Below are 14,792 nucleotides of genomic sequence, written 5' to 3'. Positions count from 1 at the left end.
TTTATGCTTTGACTTATTTGCTTTCAGTGCAAGTATGTATCAAACATTGAAAAGACCAGAACGCAATATAAATATGGCTGCTTCCAGATGATGAAACATGCTGTAATTATGAAGAAGTCATGACATGGTTTTATTTAAATACTCCCTGAATATTTTAAAGAAATCAACACCGTGTGGTATTTCTGCAATAATGGCTAAGGTTGTGGACATAAATAATCACGGTAAGTTAAATTAAATTTTGTAAATGTAAGATTCCATTACTATTTAGTCTTGTTACCATGATGACTCTGATGTGGAGATCACGACGAATATTAATATTGAGTATTTTGAGCCGAATTATCAATCCTTTTAATCTTACGTTTGATAATTATGTTATTTAAAACACTAGGCCTACATAGTATAATTAGGTTTTATTGAATATGTGATTTGTGGCTAAAAATATAACTACATTTTTATGATCTAATTATCTCCCTTATATATAAGACAAGACAGAAATTTTAGTTTTGGCATTTAATGAAACTAAATAATACAATACAAAAAGCCCTTTCACCCCAGATCAAAATATAGAGTCACATTCATGATAAATCGCTATAAATTCTGAACAGGGTGAAAGGGCTACAAATATGAGAATAATTTAATTTACATATGAGCCCTATAAGGCAGACAATCAATAAATTAAATTTGTTATGTTAATTAAGCACATCAAACATAGTAAGTTTCCACTCTCGCACAGATAGCACCAAATACTAATATTACATACAATAGATAAGCAAAAGTTCTCTAAATTTTATATTAAACCTATGTGAAGACAATAAATTAAAGATAATTTAACATTCTTCAAGGGAGGGTGGGTGGGTTTTTGAAGATTTCTGACCAAATATCAGTACATCCTGACACCTCAGGATTCTAAAATGGAGTGACCCAAGCTACAAAGAAATAACAAGAGAAAAGGTGCCCAATAGGACTGACCAATGAAATTCCTAGGCTAATAAGGGGTCACCCCACGGACAGGTCAAGCTCGTGCCAAAACTGGAAATTGAAACTGGAGGTGTGAACATAATTCATGACACTGGATCATTCAATACATGTGTAAAGGATATATATACAGGGAGGTAATTAAACATTTTGGAACAAAATATCCACATTACAGGGAAGCTACATCTGTTGTAAAAAAAATAAAGCTTTTGTATTTCATAGTTATCTGTGTTACAGATTTCCACTTAAAACACAGTCAACTTAATCCAAATTGATAAGTAAATAAAAATAATCAACAGATCTGTTAAGGGGGATAAAGTGAGATGAGAGAAAATAAGATCCCAAATTTAGTCACACCTTATATAGAATTTTAAGATGCAATGTGGCCACTGGGCAGCAGGTACAATTCTTATGCCCCACCTAAAGGGCAGGTCATATTGATGAGTGAATATCAATACATCAATATCCTGCTTAAGTTATCAGTTGATTTGGTTTGGTTTTATTTGTTTAGCGCGCTATTAACAGTTAAGGTCATTTAAGGACGGCCTCCCGTGTTTGCAATATGCATGCGTGTGGTGAGTGCGTATGTGTGTTTAGGGAGGCTGCGGTATGTACGTGTTAATTAAGTCTCCTTGTGATAGGCCGGCACTTTTGCCATTTTATAGTGCTACCTCACTGAAACATACTGTCAAAGACTTTCAGCAGGACATCGCCCCCGGTCACATTATTCTGATAACGGGCCAACCAGTCGTCCGACTCCCAAAATGTGTAGCAACTACCATTTTTAATGACTCTGGTATGTCTCGGCCAGGGGACAGAACACAAAGCCTTCCTCACAGGGGCGAACGCTCAACTGAAAACCAAAAGTGAGGCATTGTCAACTCAAGGGATATATTAGGAAGAAGAAAGTTGTTCAGAAAGAAGAGAAAAGATAAGATCCCAAATTTAGTCACCTCTTACGATCATGCAATGGGGCAGCAGGTACAATTCTTACACCCTACGTATACCTGCAGGGCAGACAATTGATGTAATGGAAGTATTTATTCTGTAATTAAGTCCAGCTGTTAGTCCATATACTGCCATTTTCCAAGGAAACCTGTGGTGAATCATTAATACTGGTCTATAAATTTTTAGCTAACAAGATCAGACTATCTGAACAAAGTACTTGGTGAAGTGTAACGAAAATTCATTGAAATTTCTAGAAAGAGTAAATAAAATAAGCAAATATCTTTCAGTTTTATATAAAATTTTCAATGTTTCTTTCAGATTTGCAGCACGTGGTTGCCTTGGCAACACAAAGCCTCAAAGCAGGAAACATCATAGCAGTGCCAACGGACACCATATATGGGGTCGCAGGTCTAGCACAGAGAAATGATGCTACAAGTAGGATTTATCAACTTAAAAACCGGGACTTGAAAAAACCGATCGCAATCAGTGTTGCTGATATTGATGATGTATATAAGTATGTATATATGAACTGATGGATGCATGTATGTCAATAAAGGAAATGAAAATTATCTTTAATGTGGAAAATATATTCATTGCATGCTAAAAGACTTTGAATGCTACAATAAGACATTGTGATCAAGGTAGATAGATGACCGATGATTCCAATTAAATGTTGTAATGTAGCTTTGATAATTACAGATATATATTGACTTATATCGGAGTATTCAGATACCTTGCAACTGAAGTTAATCATAAACAAAAAAGTTTTTCTGAAAATAAACCTCAAAAACATATGTGAGCAATATACATGAGTGCGCACTATACTCAAGAATTCACATGCAGTAAACATATTAATTGTATTTATTTATAAATTAAACTGTTAGACGATGAAATTAATAATTAAGATGAAATAATGATATGTCAATGTAGGTGGGGTCATGTGACTGTCTCACGGGAATTGCTAACAGAACTGCTCCCTGGTCCTGTCACTGTTGTGTTCCGGAGGAAAGACGAGCTGAGTCCCAGCTTAAATCCTGATGTCCACCTTATAGGGATCAGAATACCTGACCAGCAGTTTATCAGGTCCCTCGCCAGGGCGTGTCAGGAACCGATCGCCTTGACCAGCGCTAACATCAGTTCTGCTCCCAGCACTGTGTCTGTAGAGGTGAGGATTTATATTGACAACAACCAAGAAATTCTCTTCATTTGAAATTGCTGACTGTGCATTATCTCTTGAAATAGTTGTTAGAAATGATAGGAATTTAACTTGAATCTGGACCATTTATGAAGATGACCCGAACTTGCTCTGAAGAATTGTAAGTTGATTTACATCATTCATGAATCAGAAAATCATGTGGTTCATATTCATAAAACTATCCATAAAACTATCCATGAAGATAGTTTTATCACACACAAAAATGAATACATTTATGTACATGTACCTGCAGGGGATCCAGTTGACCTTTAATATTTAGTAATTTCAAATAATTAAAACATCTTTTCTCAGAAACTCAAGAGTCAAATTGGATTTCAGGGAGAAAAAACATATTCTCAGGGGTCTACTGGATTCCCTGACTGTTTAAAACCTGCACACTACCACACTAGTATATACCGGTATAAATACTTTTCCCACAATAAGCCCATATCTGGCAATAAGCCCACACTTTTCCAATTATCCATTATTGTTCAGTAGATAGTAATGCCAACACATGCTATCTCATTGTCCTGCAATAAGCTAACTACTTACTTGGAAGCAAAGAATACTGGTTGAGCTTATTGCAGAATATACCTGTATATAGTAAGGTGTTTTCCTTCTGTCATTTTATAGAGCTAATAGTATTTTGCGACAAAAGACAAAGCAAAACTCATACTTATCAATGAACAGAAATTGACAGCATATTTCAAATACTTGCAGGAGTTCAGCGAGTTGTGGCCCATGTTGGACTTGGTGGTTGATGGAGGGATGCTTGGAAATACGACGGAGTCCAGACAGGGTTCTACCGTTGTAGACTTGTCACAGACCGGAGTGTACAGAATTATACGCGATGGAAGGTAACTTGGGGGCTCAGCATATTGTTTTTCACTAAAGTGAATCCATAACTTCTTTTGATAAAATTCATATTTCCTGGTTTTTTTATGTCTATAAATACATGTACTGAACTCAACATACCATACACATATTTTCTTAAATCGATTGATGCCCTATTTATCCAATTTGAATAAGCTTTCACATAGGTTCATTTCCATTTACGACAAACCTTATGTGTCAAATCTGGACAGTCTTGATATATTAATATATACGTTGTAAATGAAATTATGTAATCACCAAGAGTTGATTTTCAATCAAAGTGGTTCTCTACAGATTTATTGATGTCAAAAGGACCTGAACGAAATTCCCTTCATAATGATAATTATGTAACATAAAAGGCTGCTGGTCAGCAGATTTATTATTTCGCATAATTGTGCGGACTGTGATGCCTGTCAGTCAAAGGTTCTGGCCATATTGAACCTCTGATATTTTTCATGAGGTATCTACAATCATAAGTCCCTTGATTAAAATGGTGATTTTTGTTTCAGTGCTTTACGGCCTACATCAGATTTACTGGAGAGACATGGACTGAAGAATGGGAAAATGTTAGACTCGTCAGTTGATGCTGCTGGGACGGAAAGATAGCAAAAATGTTGCGACATAAGTCTATTTAAAATCACATGTGATATTTCTGCAATTTAAAGTGTATATAGACCGTGTATACTCTCTGTGAGTGGCAGGACATGAAGCAGTAATTTGCAATTTTTTCATAACATCATTTGTTTTATAAAATCTTTTTTATCCAGGACCAATAAAAAATTTTGACAAGAGTTTTATTTCCCTACCTTGTGAATTGGTCTATAACAACTGTTAAGGTTTCTCAGGGTATAACCAGTAGGAAGCAACAGAGGTTTAAAATGTTGAAACTTAGATTTCTCCATGCTATAAATACTTTAAAGTTTTGATTTTTTTTCTTACTGTTAAAATTTTATTGGTTGAACTAAAAGTTTGAATCACTTTACTTAACTTATTTATTTCTTTGAATTAAATTTGCGGTATTTTACATTTTTTGAGTGAAATATGCTTTGAAATAAGCAACACTGTCCCAAGGGAGACAAATCGCACACAAAAAATCCAAAAAAGGTCCTTGTAAATCAACAGTAGCTTCCCTTTTGTTTTTTTATCTTACAGTTTTTGACCGATTCATAACAGCTGTTAACATATACATGTACATTTAACAAATGAAAACAGAATTTTACCCGTAGAAATCTCAAAAACTTATTGTTTATATTGAATAGTGGATTTAATGAAAATATATCCTTCTTTGTAATTCCCAGTTGTTCATTAGGACCTAACAAGCACAGTCATGGTGGGATCAACATGTGCTTATTTTACCCATGATGCATTTTGATCATATTAGATGTCGTAATAAAAACACCAAGGCTCCACCAAATTCACTGATGGCACATTATTTACATGTTAATACACTGCAATACCATTTTATTGAAATATGTCGTCTGGCAGTTGACCCAGTATGTTTTCGTATTTAATCAGATTGAACACCAGTCTCCTAGGTGAATAGATTGTATGGTAAATCACTTCGCCACCCGATAACCTGAACTATTCATGTGATCTCGATACGACTCTCTTCACTTTTCCACTCCCTCTCCGTGACTACCTCGGACACTGCTACCACTGACATGTACCCATGGCTACACATACAAGGCCCATAGTTTTAAACACATCCTCCATGTATAATTAAACTCCATGATATCATCAACATCACTTGATATTTGTTGGGACCAATTGTACTATTGTGCGAATCTGTAAACATTAACATGCTTTTTACGAAATAACTTGATTTGATACTGAAAACTTACGTATTTTAGAAGTTATGATTTGATACTGAAAACTTACATATTTTAGAGGTAATCTTTTTTCTGTTATCTTTACACTAAAATCGCACAAAATTGCACTAAATTTTGAATATGCTAATTGCAATTTTTAATTATTTAAAAAAAAATTCATGCATTTATAAATTTATGATTTGCTTAAATTTCTGTGCTCAAAAAGAAGTTTATTTATGGTATGTGTCTCGCCACAATTTCCTTGATTAATATTTTTGTTGCAGTTTTAATGAAATTAGGGACCTTGTGCCCTGATTTGTTTGTAAATGGTAACCAGCCATCTGTATTTGTTATGAAAGATGTGATTTTTTCTCGGGTCATTTTCCCTTCTAACTTTTGATCTGATGGTGATGTAACATACTAACATCACAGATATATGTATTTAAAACAAAGAATGATGTTGTTATAAACAATTTTTTCTCAGGATTTTAGTATATATTGGCACGAACTGACATGATGTGTCAGGCTTTGGCATTTAACCAAATAGAATCTGGATGTTCATTTTTCTGAATGTACCTTATATTATATTCTTGTTTCCGAGGAGTCAAGCTCTCATGTCAGCAAGTCACTTTTTACCTTTTTCTTTTGATTTGAATAAAAGTTTTAAATAAACAAACTTGTATATTAATTATGTCTGTGATATAAAGCTATTTTTTAATAAAAGAATAAAGATATGTTATGATCTTGTGTTGTTAATTATCCCATCCTCCCTGCTTAATGAAGGGGTATATCCTTATTACTTTTCTAGATCTTATTTGTGTCTGCCCATCCGTCTGTAGCTTCTGTAGAAGACATATTGTTCACTCTTTAAGAGATTTTTTTCAAATTTTGGTGGAAGCTTCAGTCAGTTGACCAATAATGATAACTAAAATTTCACGGACATGTATAGAATATGAATACTGACAAGCAAATTGAACTGGCAACAGCGGAAAACAGTTAATTCCGGAAATAAATATCGGTGTGCAAAGGGCAATAACTCCACCAAAAGTGGAATTTCGGCACGGTTCATGCCATATATCTAAACCAATATGAGAAAGCCGCATACCAACTTACAAATGGATGTATAAAGCGGCAACGGTAAAAAAAAAAAGTAAAGAAAAAAAATTTTAAAAAAATCTGTGAACTTTAGGTCGCCCCCTATGACTGACGAAACGGCTTTATGGTGATTCATTTTGGCTTAATTGTACATGTATCTCGCTCTTTGTTTGCATTCCATGGTATGTGAAGAGTATAAATGTAGGTGGAAGGGGAGTTATAGAATAAAAACATACAATTTACAAATTAATATTAGATCAGCGATGAAAATGATAAGCATATACAATAAAACACAAATATGAATTTCGTTTAATTTTGTTTAATTTCGAAATTTAAAGGGGTTATAGACACACGTTTTATTTGTTTTCAAATAATCATTCCTGCTATATACGTCTCTGCTTTAACGCATCACCTTTTACACATTGCATACACTCGAACACTTCATTTTTCTGTTGTACTTGTATTTAATAAGAGACTAATAAATATGATAAATTAACAAAGACTCTAGCAATCAAATGTATATTGAACCAGATTATTGTTTCGGAAGATTCCCCAAACCAGAGACATATCAATAACTTATTACTCAAGACATCTTCGCTTTCTATGAATAATGATCAAGAAGGCCTATAACCTTCGTGATGCTTGAATTACTGGGAGATAAAATCCGAAGTTTCTCTGGTCATCAAAGGCACACCTAGCTCATGTATGTATCTTGTTGTTGCATCAGATAAAATTACAAATTGCTAATATCGTGCTTCATGCCCCGTACAAATCATTTCTCTTTAAATTTCGAGATGTCTTCATGGAAACACTTTTTCATAAACGCCGTTTTGCTCCAGACATATTGCATATACCGTTTATCTTAGAATACTACCTTCATTGAAATAGTAAAATGTTATGGCCAATCACTGGGAATTAGGAGCAATCTCCCCCAGAGTGCATTGCGATTCAGAAGGTAGCCGCAATGCACTCTGGGAGAGATGACTTGGGAACTGCATCCGTACAAACTAGGTGTATATCATCTTGATTTTCTTGTCCAGATCTCTTCCGCGACAGTAAACACACAATCTTGAGCCGAGTAGCGAACTCTTGTTCTTACATCATCAGTATTTAATTGTTTTTCTGTATAAATATAATGTTCATGTCACCACCATATTTAGGGTATTGGAGCTTTTCGGTACAATACACGGCTCTCGGATATTTATTTCTCCTTCTTGAAATTTTCCTCTTCTTCCGTTTTCTCTGGCACGGACTTCCGACTGTACAACGCGAACATATAAGACAGAAAAAAGAAATGCATGGCGAAGAAAAACATGGCTGAGTAGTCTTTGAGGATGACGTTTGATATTATCATATTGGCCATCATGGCTAGGAGAATTCCAGAGGCACCTTGCTTTAGTTCACGATCCCCAGACAGTAAGGCAAGACCGCAACAGAGTTCCCAAACCCCTAGTGTAGCGTGGTACTTGTGTGGTTCGGGGATGTACCCGAAAAGTACTGTAGGGCATACCTTCGCATAGGCTTGGAACTGTCTTGTCTGTAAATCAGAGGAGAACATAGCATAGTAACATATAGTAACACATTAGGTAACGTTTTACGATCATATAAAGAGTAACATTTTAAAGCATATATTTATAGTAACATTTTAAAGTACCATATTTATAGTAACAATTTGGTGATTGACATACCTGTATAGTAACATCTTTAGTGGCATATTTCTATAGTAACATTTTAGTGGCGTGCATTTATAGTGACATAATAAGTAGTATTTCATAGTAACATTATTTATAGTAACATTTTAGTGGCATACATGTATACTTGTAGTAACGTTTTAGTGGAATTCATCTATAGTAACATGTTAAGTAACATTTTATAGTAAAATACCTTATAATTTATTGTAATATTTTTAGTGACAAACAATTATACATGTAGTAACTTTTAGTAACATACAAAGTAACATATATTTGTATATTAACAAAGTAATGTTTCATGGTAACCTACATGTGTAGTAACATTTTATTGTAACACACGTGTTTAGTAACATATTAAAGAACATTGCTGTGGTTTAACTTCATTTTAATTCGTCCACTGAGTGTAAATCATTTTTTTCTAATTTTTAAGATTCAAAAGTGAAATTACGAAACTACTTGCAATACTGAATTAAAGAGAAGTGGAAATTACCATTTGTTATCCAACACAGACGGCAACTATATATATTCCTGTAGAGATTTATACATAAAATAAAAATTTAAAAAAAAAAATTAAAAAAAAAAAAAAAAAAAACAGAAGAAAAAAAATTAAATAAAATCCTCACATTTAAAATGACCTTCCGTTTTGAACCGTTCACCGGCCGGATAATATCATGAAATAAGAAAAAATATTTCACACCAGGTTTCACTGAACACAAACTGGTCACCAGCCCCTAAGTTTTTTTGTCAAGAATTGCTATGCTAAGTTCTGATCTTACACTATCTCCCCCATAATTGTAACTTACATGTATTCACACGAAATAATGGATAATTTTCATGCGAAATAATATATTTTCATTTGCTTCAAAATATCACGACGGAACCGCCACGCATGTAGTCGCATAGTGTTGTCGTTACACCATTGATAAAAGAGGGATTTCCAAAATGGCCTAAAACCAAATAAAAGCCTGCCATCGTTTCTGTGCTTTCTGCTCGTATCCAATGGAGATCTACATGTACTTAAACAGGCCATAAGTCCGCGATCTTCTCTCTACTTTCAGCGAGGTTCGCTCGAACATACGAAGAGCGATACGTATTACGTGTTAATTTGTTATCAATATGATTTTATTGCAAAATATAATAAGTATGCAATAACATGCATTCTTATACACAACGCTTGTTAGATATCTTCATACAATTTACGGTTTGTGTTGGTTTGTTTGTTGGGTTTATTGACACGTGAACAGCCAGAGTCATTACGAGGCGGGGTATCATTGTAGTAGTTGGTGGCTACCTCACTGAACAACATACGGAAGACCCGTTGTATATCATCCAAAACAATAAGGGTAAAGTGTGTTGCCAAAGGACAGAAGCGTGACAGCACAAAACAGTCTGCTTCTCAACTTAACGAGAAACACTAGTCCGAGTTTTCTCTGGCCCTGACAACATGTCTGGTGGGGTCAGGGCCAGAGGAACCTTGAGCTTGAAAAACACTATAACTGGAATACCGTAGAACGACGCCCTAACCAACTGGACTATCGCAGCCTCTTTACGGATATAAAACCAAATCAAAATTCTTTGTTAACAAAAACATAATTTATTTCTTTACACAACCTCGGGTAACACAATATAAATAAGTTATGAAGCACAGTGACATTGAATGGTTACATAGCAACGCGTTAGCATCAGCATCTCACCCTACGGAATAAGGATGAATGTCTGTTAAGAAACAATTAAATTTACAAACAAGTATCTCAGTCCTGCTTCCTTTTCCAAAATTTCACAAACAAAAACAATTGCAGCAAAAGTCCAACAACGTAAATCCAGACGAAAAAGTAGTCCCCTAGTGCCATCCCCGACCAGACCATCAGGGCCATTATAGCCACCAGGACTCCACAGCCTCCAAGGCGGAGTTCTCGGTCCCACGTCAACATAGCCAGCGCAGACGACAACTCGAACGTGCCCGTCATCACCCGGTACATATCAGGGTCGGGCGTGTACCCTAGCCACGCGCTGGGGAACACGGAGGAGTACAACATACAGCGAAATTGCTGAAACAGAGCAGGAAAGTACCACATCAGAACAAAATACCCGGATGTCATACAAAACAGTAACAGCTAGTTCCCTAGGTGCTCAAAAAACAACAAAGACACCAAACAGACAGTGAAAAACAGTAACAACTACATACCCACATATACATCAATCAAAAACAGTAACATATGCTGAAAGTGTGCTTAAAACAAGAACAGATACATGTACCATATATATACTTCAAAACAGTAACAGATACCAAAATATGCTTCAAAACAGTAACCGATTCCAAAATACGCTTCAAATTAGTAACATGCATATGTATATCAAGTTTGCTTAAAAAAAGTAACAGACACCCAAGTTTGCTTCAAAACAGTATCAGACACTAAAGTTTGCTTCAAAACACTAACAGAGAACAAGTTTGCTTCAAAATAATAACAGACACCCAAGAATGCTTCAAAACAGTAGAAAATAAGTATTTGACCAGTAACATATACCCAAATTTATATTTTCAAACATAAATGATGTACACAAAGAACTTGGTTCATTTAAACAGAGACTCAATTCCCAAAGATATTCTGATACAGGAACAAAATTTCATAAAACCTTCAAGGTAAGACATCAAAACAACGTAGAGACCAAATATACACGTCTACAGAGTCACACTGACCATATGTAGGTCACATGTTTACCAAGAGATTTGTTAAAAGGGAAGTTGTATAATGCTTCGTATTTGTAGAATTTAGAGGATGTTACATGCTATCAAAACTTGTATATTTAGACAGTTTCGAAATAATCTACACCAGATCTGTAATTTCATCAAACCGATTCTACAATTTGTATGACACCAAAATTTTAATAATACAATAAATCCTGTTTATTTTTTAATTATTATTTTATAGTTTTCCGCGTCGGTTAATATCACAATCTTCGGGTTAATAAATTTCTATACTCACCTCATTAAAAAACTATAATTGTATAAAAATACATGTAATATACTACTTACAATAGCAAACGCCATCTGTTGTGACATCGGGTAGAGTTTGACGACGCCCATCGCTATGTAAACCAACGACAAAAATCCAGTCAGTAAATGTTCTGCTAGACGCGCCATTCTGTTTAGTCTTGGTGAACTTTGGTTGACCTTCAGTAAAACGTAAAACGTATATCATTTAGTGAAACAAATATTTTTCAGATATGCTGGTGTTTTATGACACTTCTTACGAAAATGGAAACATTTTGATGACTTTAGATAAATGAAATAATTTCTTATATCAGATAGTAATCTTTTTTTTTCAACCACGTTTTTTTCTTCTGACATCTGATTCATTCTTTCCTCGAAGTCAGACATATGATACCGTCAATAACTGTATTATCAACATGATAAAGACATTTTTGAAGCTGGTATTTTTATTTAATGAACGTCGATTCAGGAAAACATTCATATGCATTGTTTAAATGTATTGTGACGGCCCATCGACAGTTAAAGTTTAGTCATAACATTTGAAAAATATAATTGTCTTTTCAAACAAATTAGCATTTTCGTTGTCATCAGCCGATACTTTCTTCATGACCAGAAATTCAAACGTTTAAACATGTAGAATCCATCGCAATAAATAATAATGTTACTATGTTGATTTATTAGGTTCAAATGATCGCAAATAAAATCCACACATTAATCCGAAGACAATAGTTTTGTATATAAGTACAATATTAACTTATCAATAAAAATAAAAGTTAATAAGAATGACTTGATATACCATGGAACACAGAATTGTCTGACGATTTATGATCATATTCAACAAATTTCAAGAATTCGCAACTCATCATATCCCGAACGACAGAAATCAGTATCTGCTTATTAGTTCTTATATAGGGAGGAAAGTGTTGCAGAATATAGTATAAAACGTAAGAAAAATACGTTAATATTAATGGATTAAACATTTCAGTTGGACAAACAAAAATGAATTCAGAATATCTTAAAAAATATGTGAAAAAGTTTGACTGATACATGTATTTATACAATACAGCAATATAACTTACCTCTTTGGTGATCCGTTTGGCGCTGTTAAATAATGAACACGTCCGGGTGTCTGCTGTTAATATAGTCTACCGTAACACAGGCCGGAAGATTTGGACCAGCCTTGGACACTCGGGTAGAGGCTACAATGACCAGGGGCAAAGAACATCCATCAAGCCAAACTGACCATGGCCAGATAGTACCGCGGTATATAGTGTAGAGATTTGTGTAGAAAAGCCTGGAGGGGCGGTCATTATAAATGTATGTTCTGTGTGACATCTAACAATTTAACAGAACTTCCTCTTCTCTGTTCACCATAAGTAATTGTGAATTGTGTTATTTTTTTCTTCTCATGTGACAACAAATTCCAAACAAATTACAGTATTCTTAAAATTATGTAAAACCACATATACCGCAGTTTCTACATTTCTTGTACCGGTAATCTGGTAATTAACATTCGATTTGAAAACCAATATCGTCGAGAGATACATGTATGCTGTATGTATGAACATGCATGTATTGCCAAATTAAGTTCAATATCGACGAAATATTAATATTAATGTTATCTACAAATAACTGACGGGGACTTGACGTGTGTAGAAAATTATGTATTCTTAAAAAGTATATATGTACAGTGTATATGCGTTACCATTATACAATACCATTTAAAAATTATTAATAGTGTACATTGGAGTTATACAGACCTCACGCAATTCAAAATCATACGACGTCACGTCAAAGTCAGCTGATGATGATGCAAATAATGCTATCACACAAAAAATGGATAAAACATTCCTTGTCACCTGTCAATTTCAAAGTTTAACTTCAGAAAGCTGGAAGCACGTTTTAATTTGATTAAACTTGCTTTGGACACGGAACATATCCAAAACCATATCTTGCATGCATTACAAAGGTGTCAAAACAAAAAAGGGGGGAAAAAACCCCCAGAAACTTCTAAATAGACAGATACAATTAACAAAATACAATGATATAGGTCTATTAATAAAATTTACCAAACAAACCATGTAATTTTTCAGTTTTCAATTAATTTTTTCATGTTTACACCATGCAGACAAAGGATTTTTTTTCACTCATCAATTGAATTTCTTTTATTTAAGGCAAACTTCCAAGACATTACAACACGTCACAGGTCTAGGAAGTATGTAACTTGGTCATAATTATCTCCCTTTAACTGATGACCACACGACTTCAATCTATATTATAACCTATTATAACTCCGGTACGTATACGTTAATGGAAGTTTATAATAGAACATTGTTTGATATCAATATTGAATGTAGGTAAACTTTATATTCATCATGTAAACTTTATTTTACAACAATTGCGAAACAAGTTTTATATCAACTTATATTAATTACGTTTGTTGGCCCGGGTGGAAGCGCGCGGACTATCTTACTGTGGTAGGAAACCGGACTACCCGGGGAAAACCCTCGTGGTCGGGCAGGTGACCCCATACCTTTACATGTCCGATCGGGGAATCGAACCCCAGCCGCCTAGGTGAAAGGCATGTGTGTTACGACTGTGCCACCCGACCACCATATATTCATCAATGGATATAATTGTTGGATATCTTAATTGGCTAAATAAACAAATAAGCATGATTACAAGTACATAAGTATATTAACTTTATGGACATAATGATACACATCAAATGAAGCTGGAACTTCACTCAAAATTAGAGAAAAGCGTAGCCTCAAGACTGAACGTAAACCTTATGCTAATACTAGAGGAAAACATCTAGTAGTCTCCGGGCTGTATGTTATCCTCATACTAACACTAGAGGAAAACATCTAGTAGTCTCCGGGCTGTATGTAATCCTCATACTAACATTAGAGGAAAACATCTAGTAGTCTCCAGGCTGTATGTAATCCTCATACTAACAATAGAGGAAAACATCTAGTAGTCTCCAGGCTGTATGTAATCCTCATACTAACACTAGATGAAAACATCTAGTAGTCTCCGGGCTGTATTTAATCCTCATACTAAAACTAGAGGTCAACATCTAGTAGTCTCCGGGCTGTTTGTAATCCTCATACTAACAATAGAGGGAAACATCTAGTAGTCTCCGGGCTGTATGTAATCCTCATACTAACACTAGAGGAAAACATCTAGTAGTCTCCGGGCTGTATGTTATCATC

The 14,792-nt window shown here is 34.6% G+C and overlaps 2 protein-coding genes across 3 annotated transcripts; one reads left to right on the top strand and one right to left on the bottom strand.

Annotated features, from left to right (window-relative positions):
- Positions 1 to 47: 47 nt before the first annotated feature.
- Positions 48 to 6,533, top strand: LOC117327035 (yrdC domain-containing protein, mitochondrial-like). Its single transcript, XM_033883859.1, has 5 exons — positions 48 to 221; positions 2,242 to 2,437; positions 2,854 to 3,088; positions 3,839 to 3,975; positions 4,501 to 6,533. Exons 1-5 carry the CDS (start codon positions 125 to 127, stop codon positions 4,595 to 4,597), a joined length of 762 nt encoding a protein of 253 aa, XP_033739750.1. The 5' UTR covers positions 48 to 124; the 3' UTR covers positions 4,598 to 6,533.
- A 660-nt stretch (positions 6,534 to 7,193) lies between these two features.
- On the bottom strand, positions 7,194 to 12,803 carry LOC117327033. 2 transcript variants are annotated; one of them, XM_033883856.1, is made up of 3 exons: positions 12,657 to 12,803; positions 11,620 to 11,757; positions 7,194 to 8,431 (listed from the first exon to the last, which is right to left on the bottom strand). In XM_033883856.1, the coding sequence occupies exons 2-3, from the start codon at positions 11,725 to 11,727 to the stop codon at positions 8,096 to 8,098; spliced, it is 444 nt and encodes a 147-aa protein (XP_033739747.1). In that variant the 5' UTR covers positions 11,728 to 11,757; positions 12,657 to 12,803; the 3' UTR covers positions 7,194 to 8,095. The 2 variants fall into 2 exon arrangements, with proteins under 2 accessions (XP_033739747.1, XP_033739748.1); XM_033883857.1 differs by lacking the exon at positions 7,194 to 8,431 and adding an exon at positions 10,157 to 10,633 and having other exon boundaries at positions 12,657 to 12,799.
- Between the last annotated feature and the right edge of the window lie 1,989 nt (positions 12,804 to 14,792).

Source organism: Pecten maximus, chromosome 5 (assembly GCF_902652985.1).
Source record: "Pecten maximus chromosome 5, xPecMax1.1, whole genome shotgun sequence".
Classification (NCBI taxonomy): domain Eukaryota; kingdom Metazoa; phylum Mollusca; class Bivalvia; order Pectinida; family Pectinidae; genus Pecten; species Pecten maximus.
This window is presented reverse-complemented; position numbering and strand designations above follow the sequence as displayed.

Bases quoted from the DNA above. Each gene is read 5' to 3' on its own strand.
- LOC117327035 (XM_033883859.1), top strand. From the start codon at position 125: ATGGTTTTATTTAAATACTCCCTGAATATTTTAAAGAAATCAACACCG. The intron at 2,438-2,853 runs GTATGTATATAT...ATGTCAATGTAG, and splicing joins GATATTGATGATGTATATAA to GTGGGGTCATGTGACTGTCT. The intron at 3,089-3,838 runs GTGAGGATTTAT...AAATACTTGCAG, and splicing joins CCAGCACTGTGTCTGTAGAG to GAGTTCAGCGAGTTGTGGCC.
- LOC117327033 (XM_033883856.1), bottom strand. From the start codon at position 11,727: ATGGCGCGTCTAGCAGAACATTTACTGACTGGATTTTTGTCGTTGGTT. The intron at 8,432-11,619 runs GTAAGTAGTATA...TCTGATTTACAG, and splicing joins AACAGATGGCGTTTGCTATT to ACAAGACAGTTCCAAGCCTA.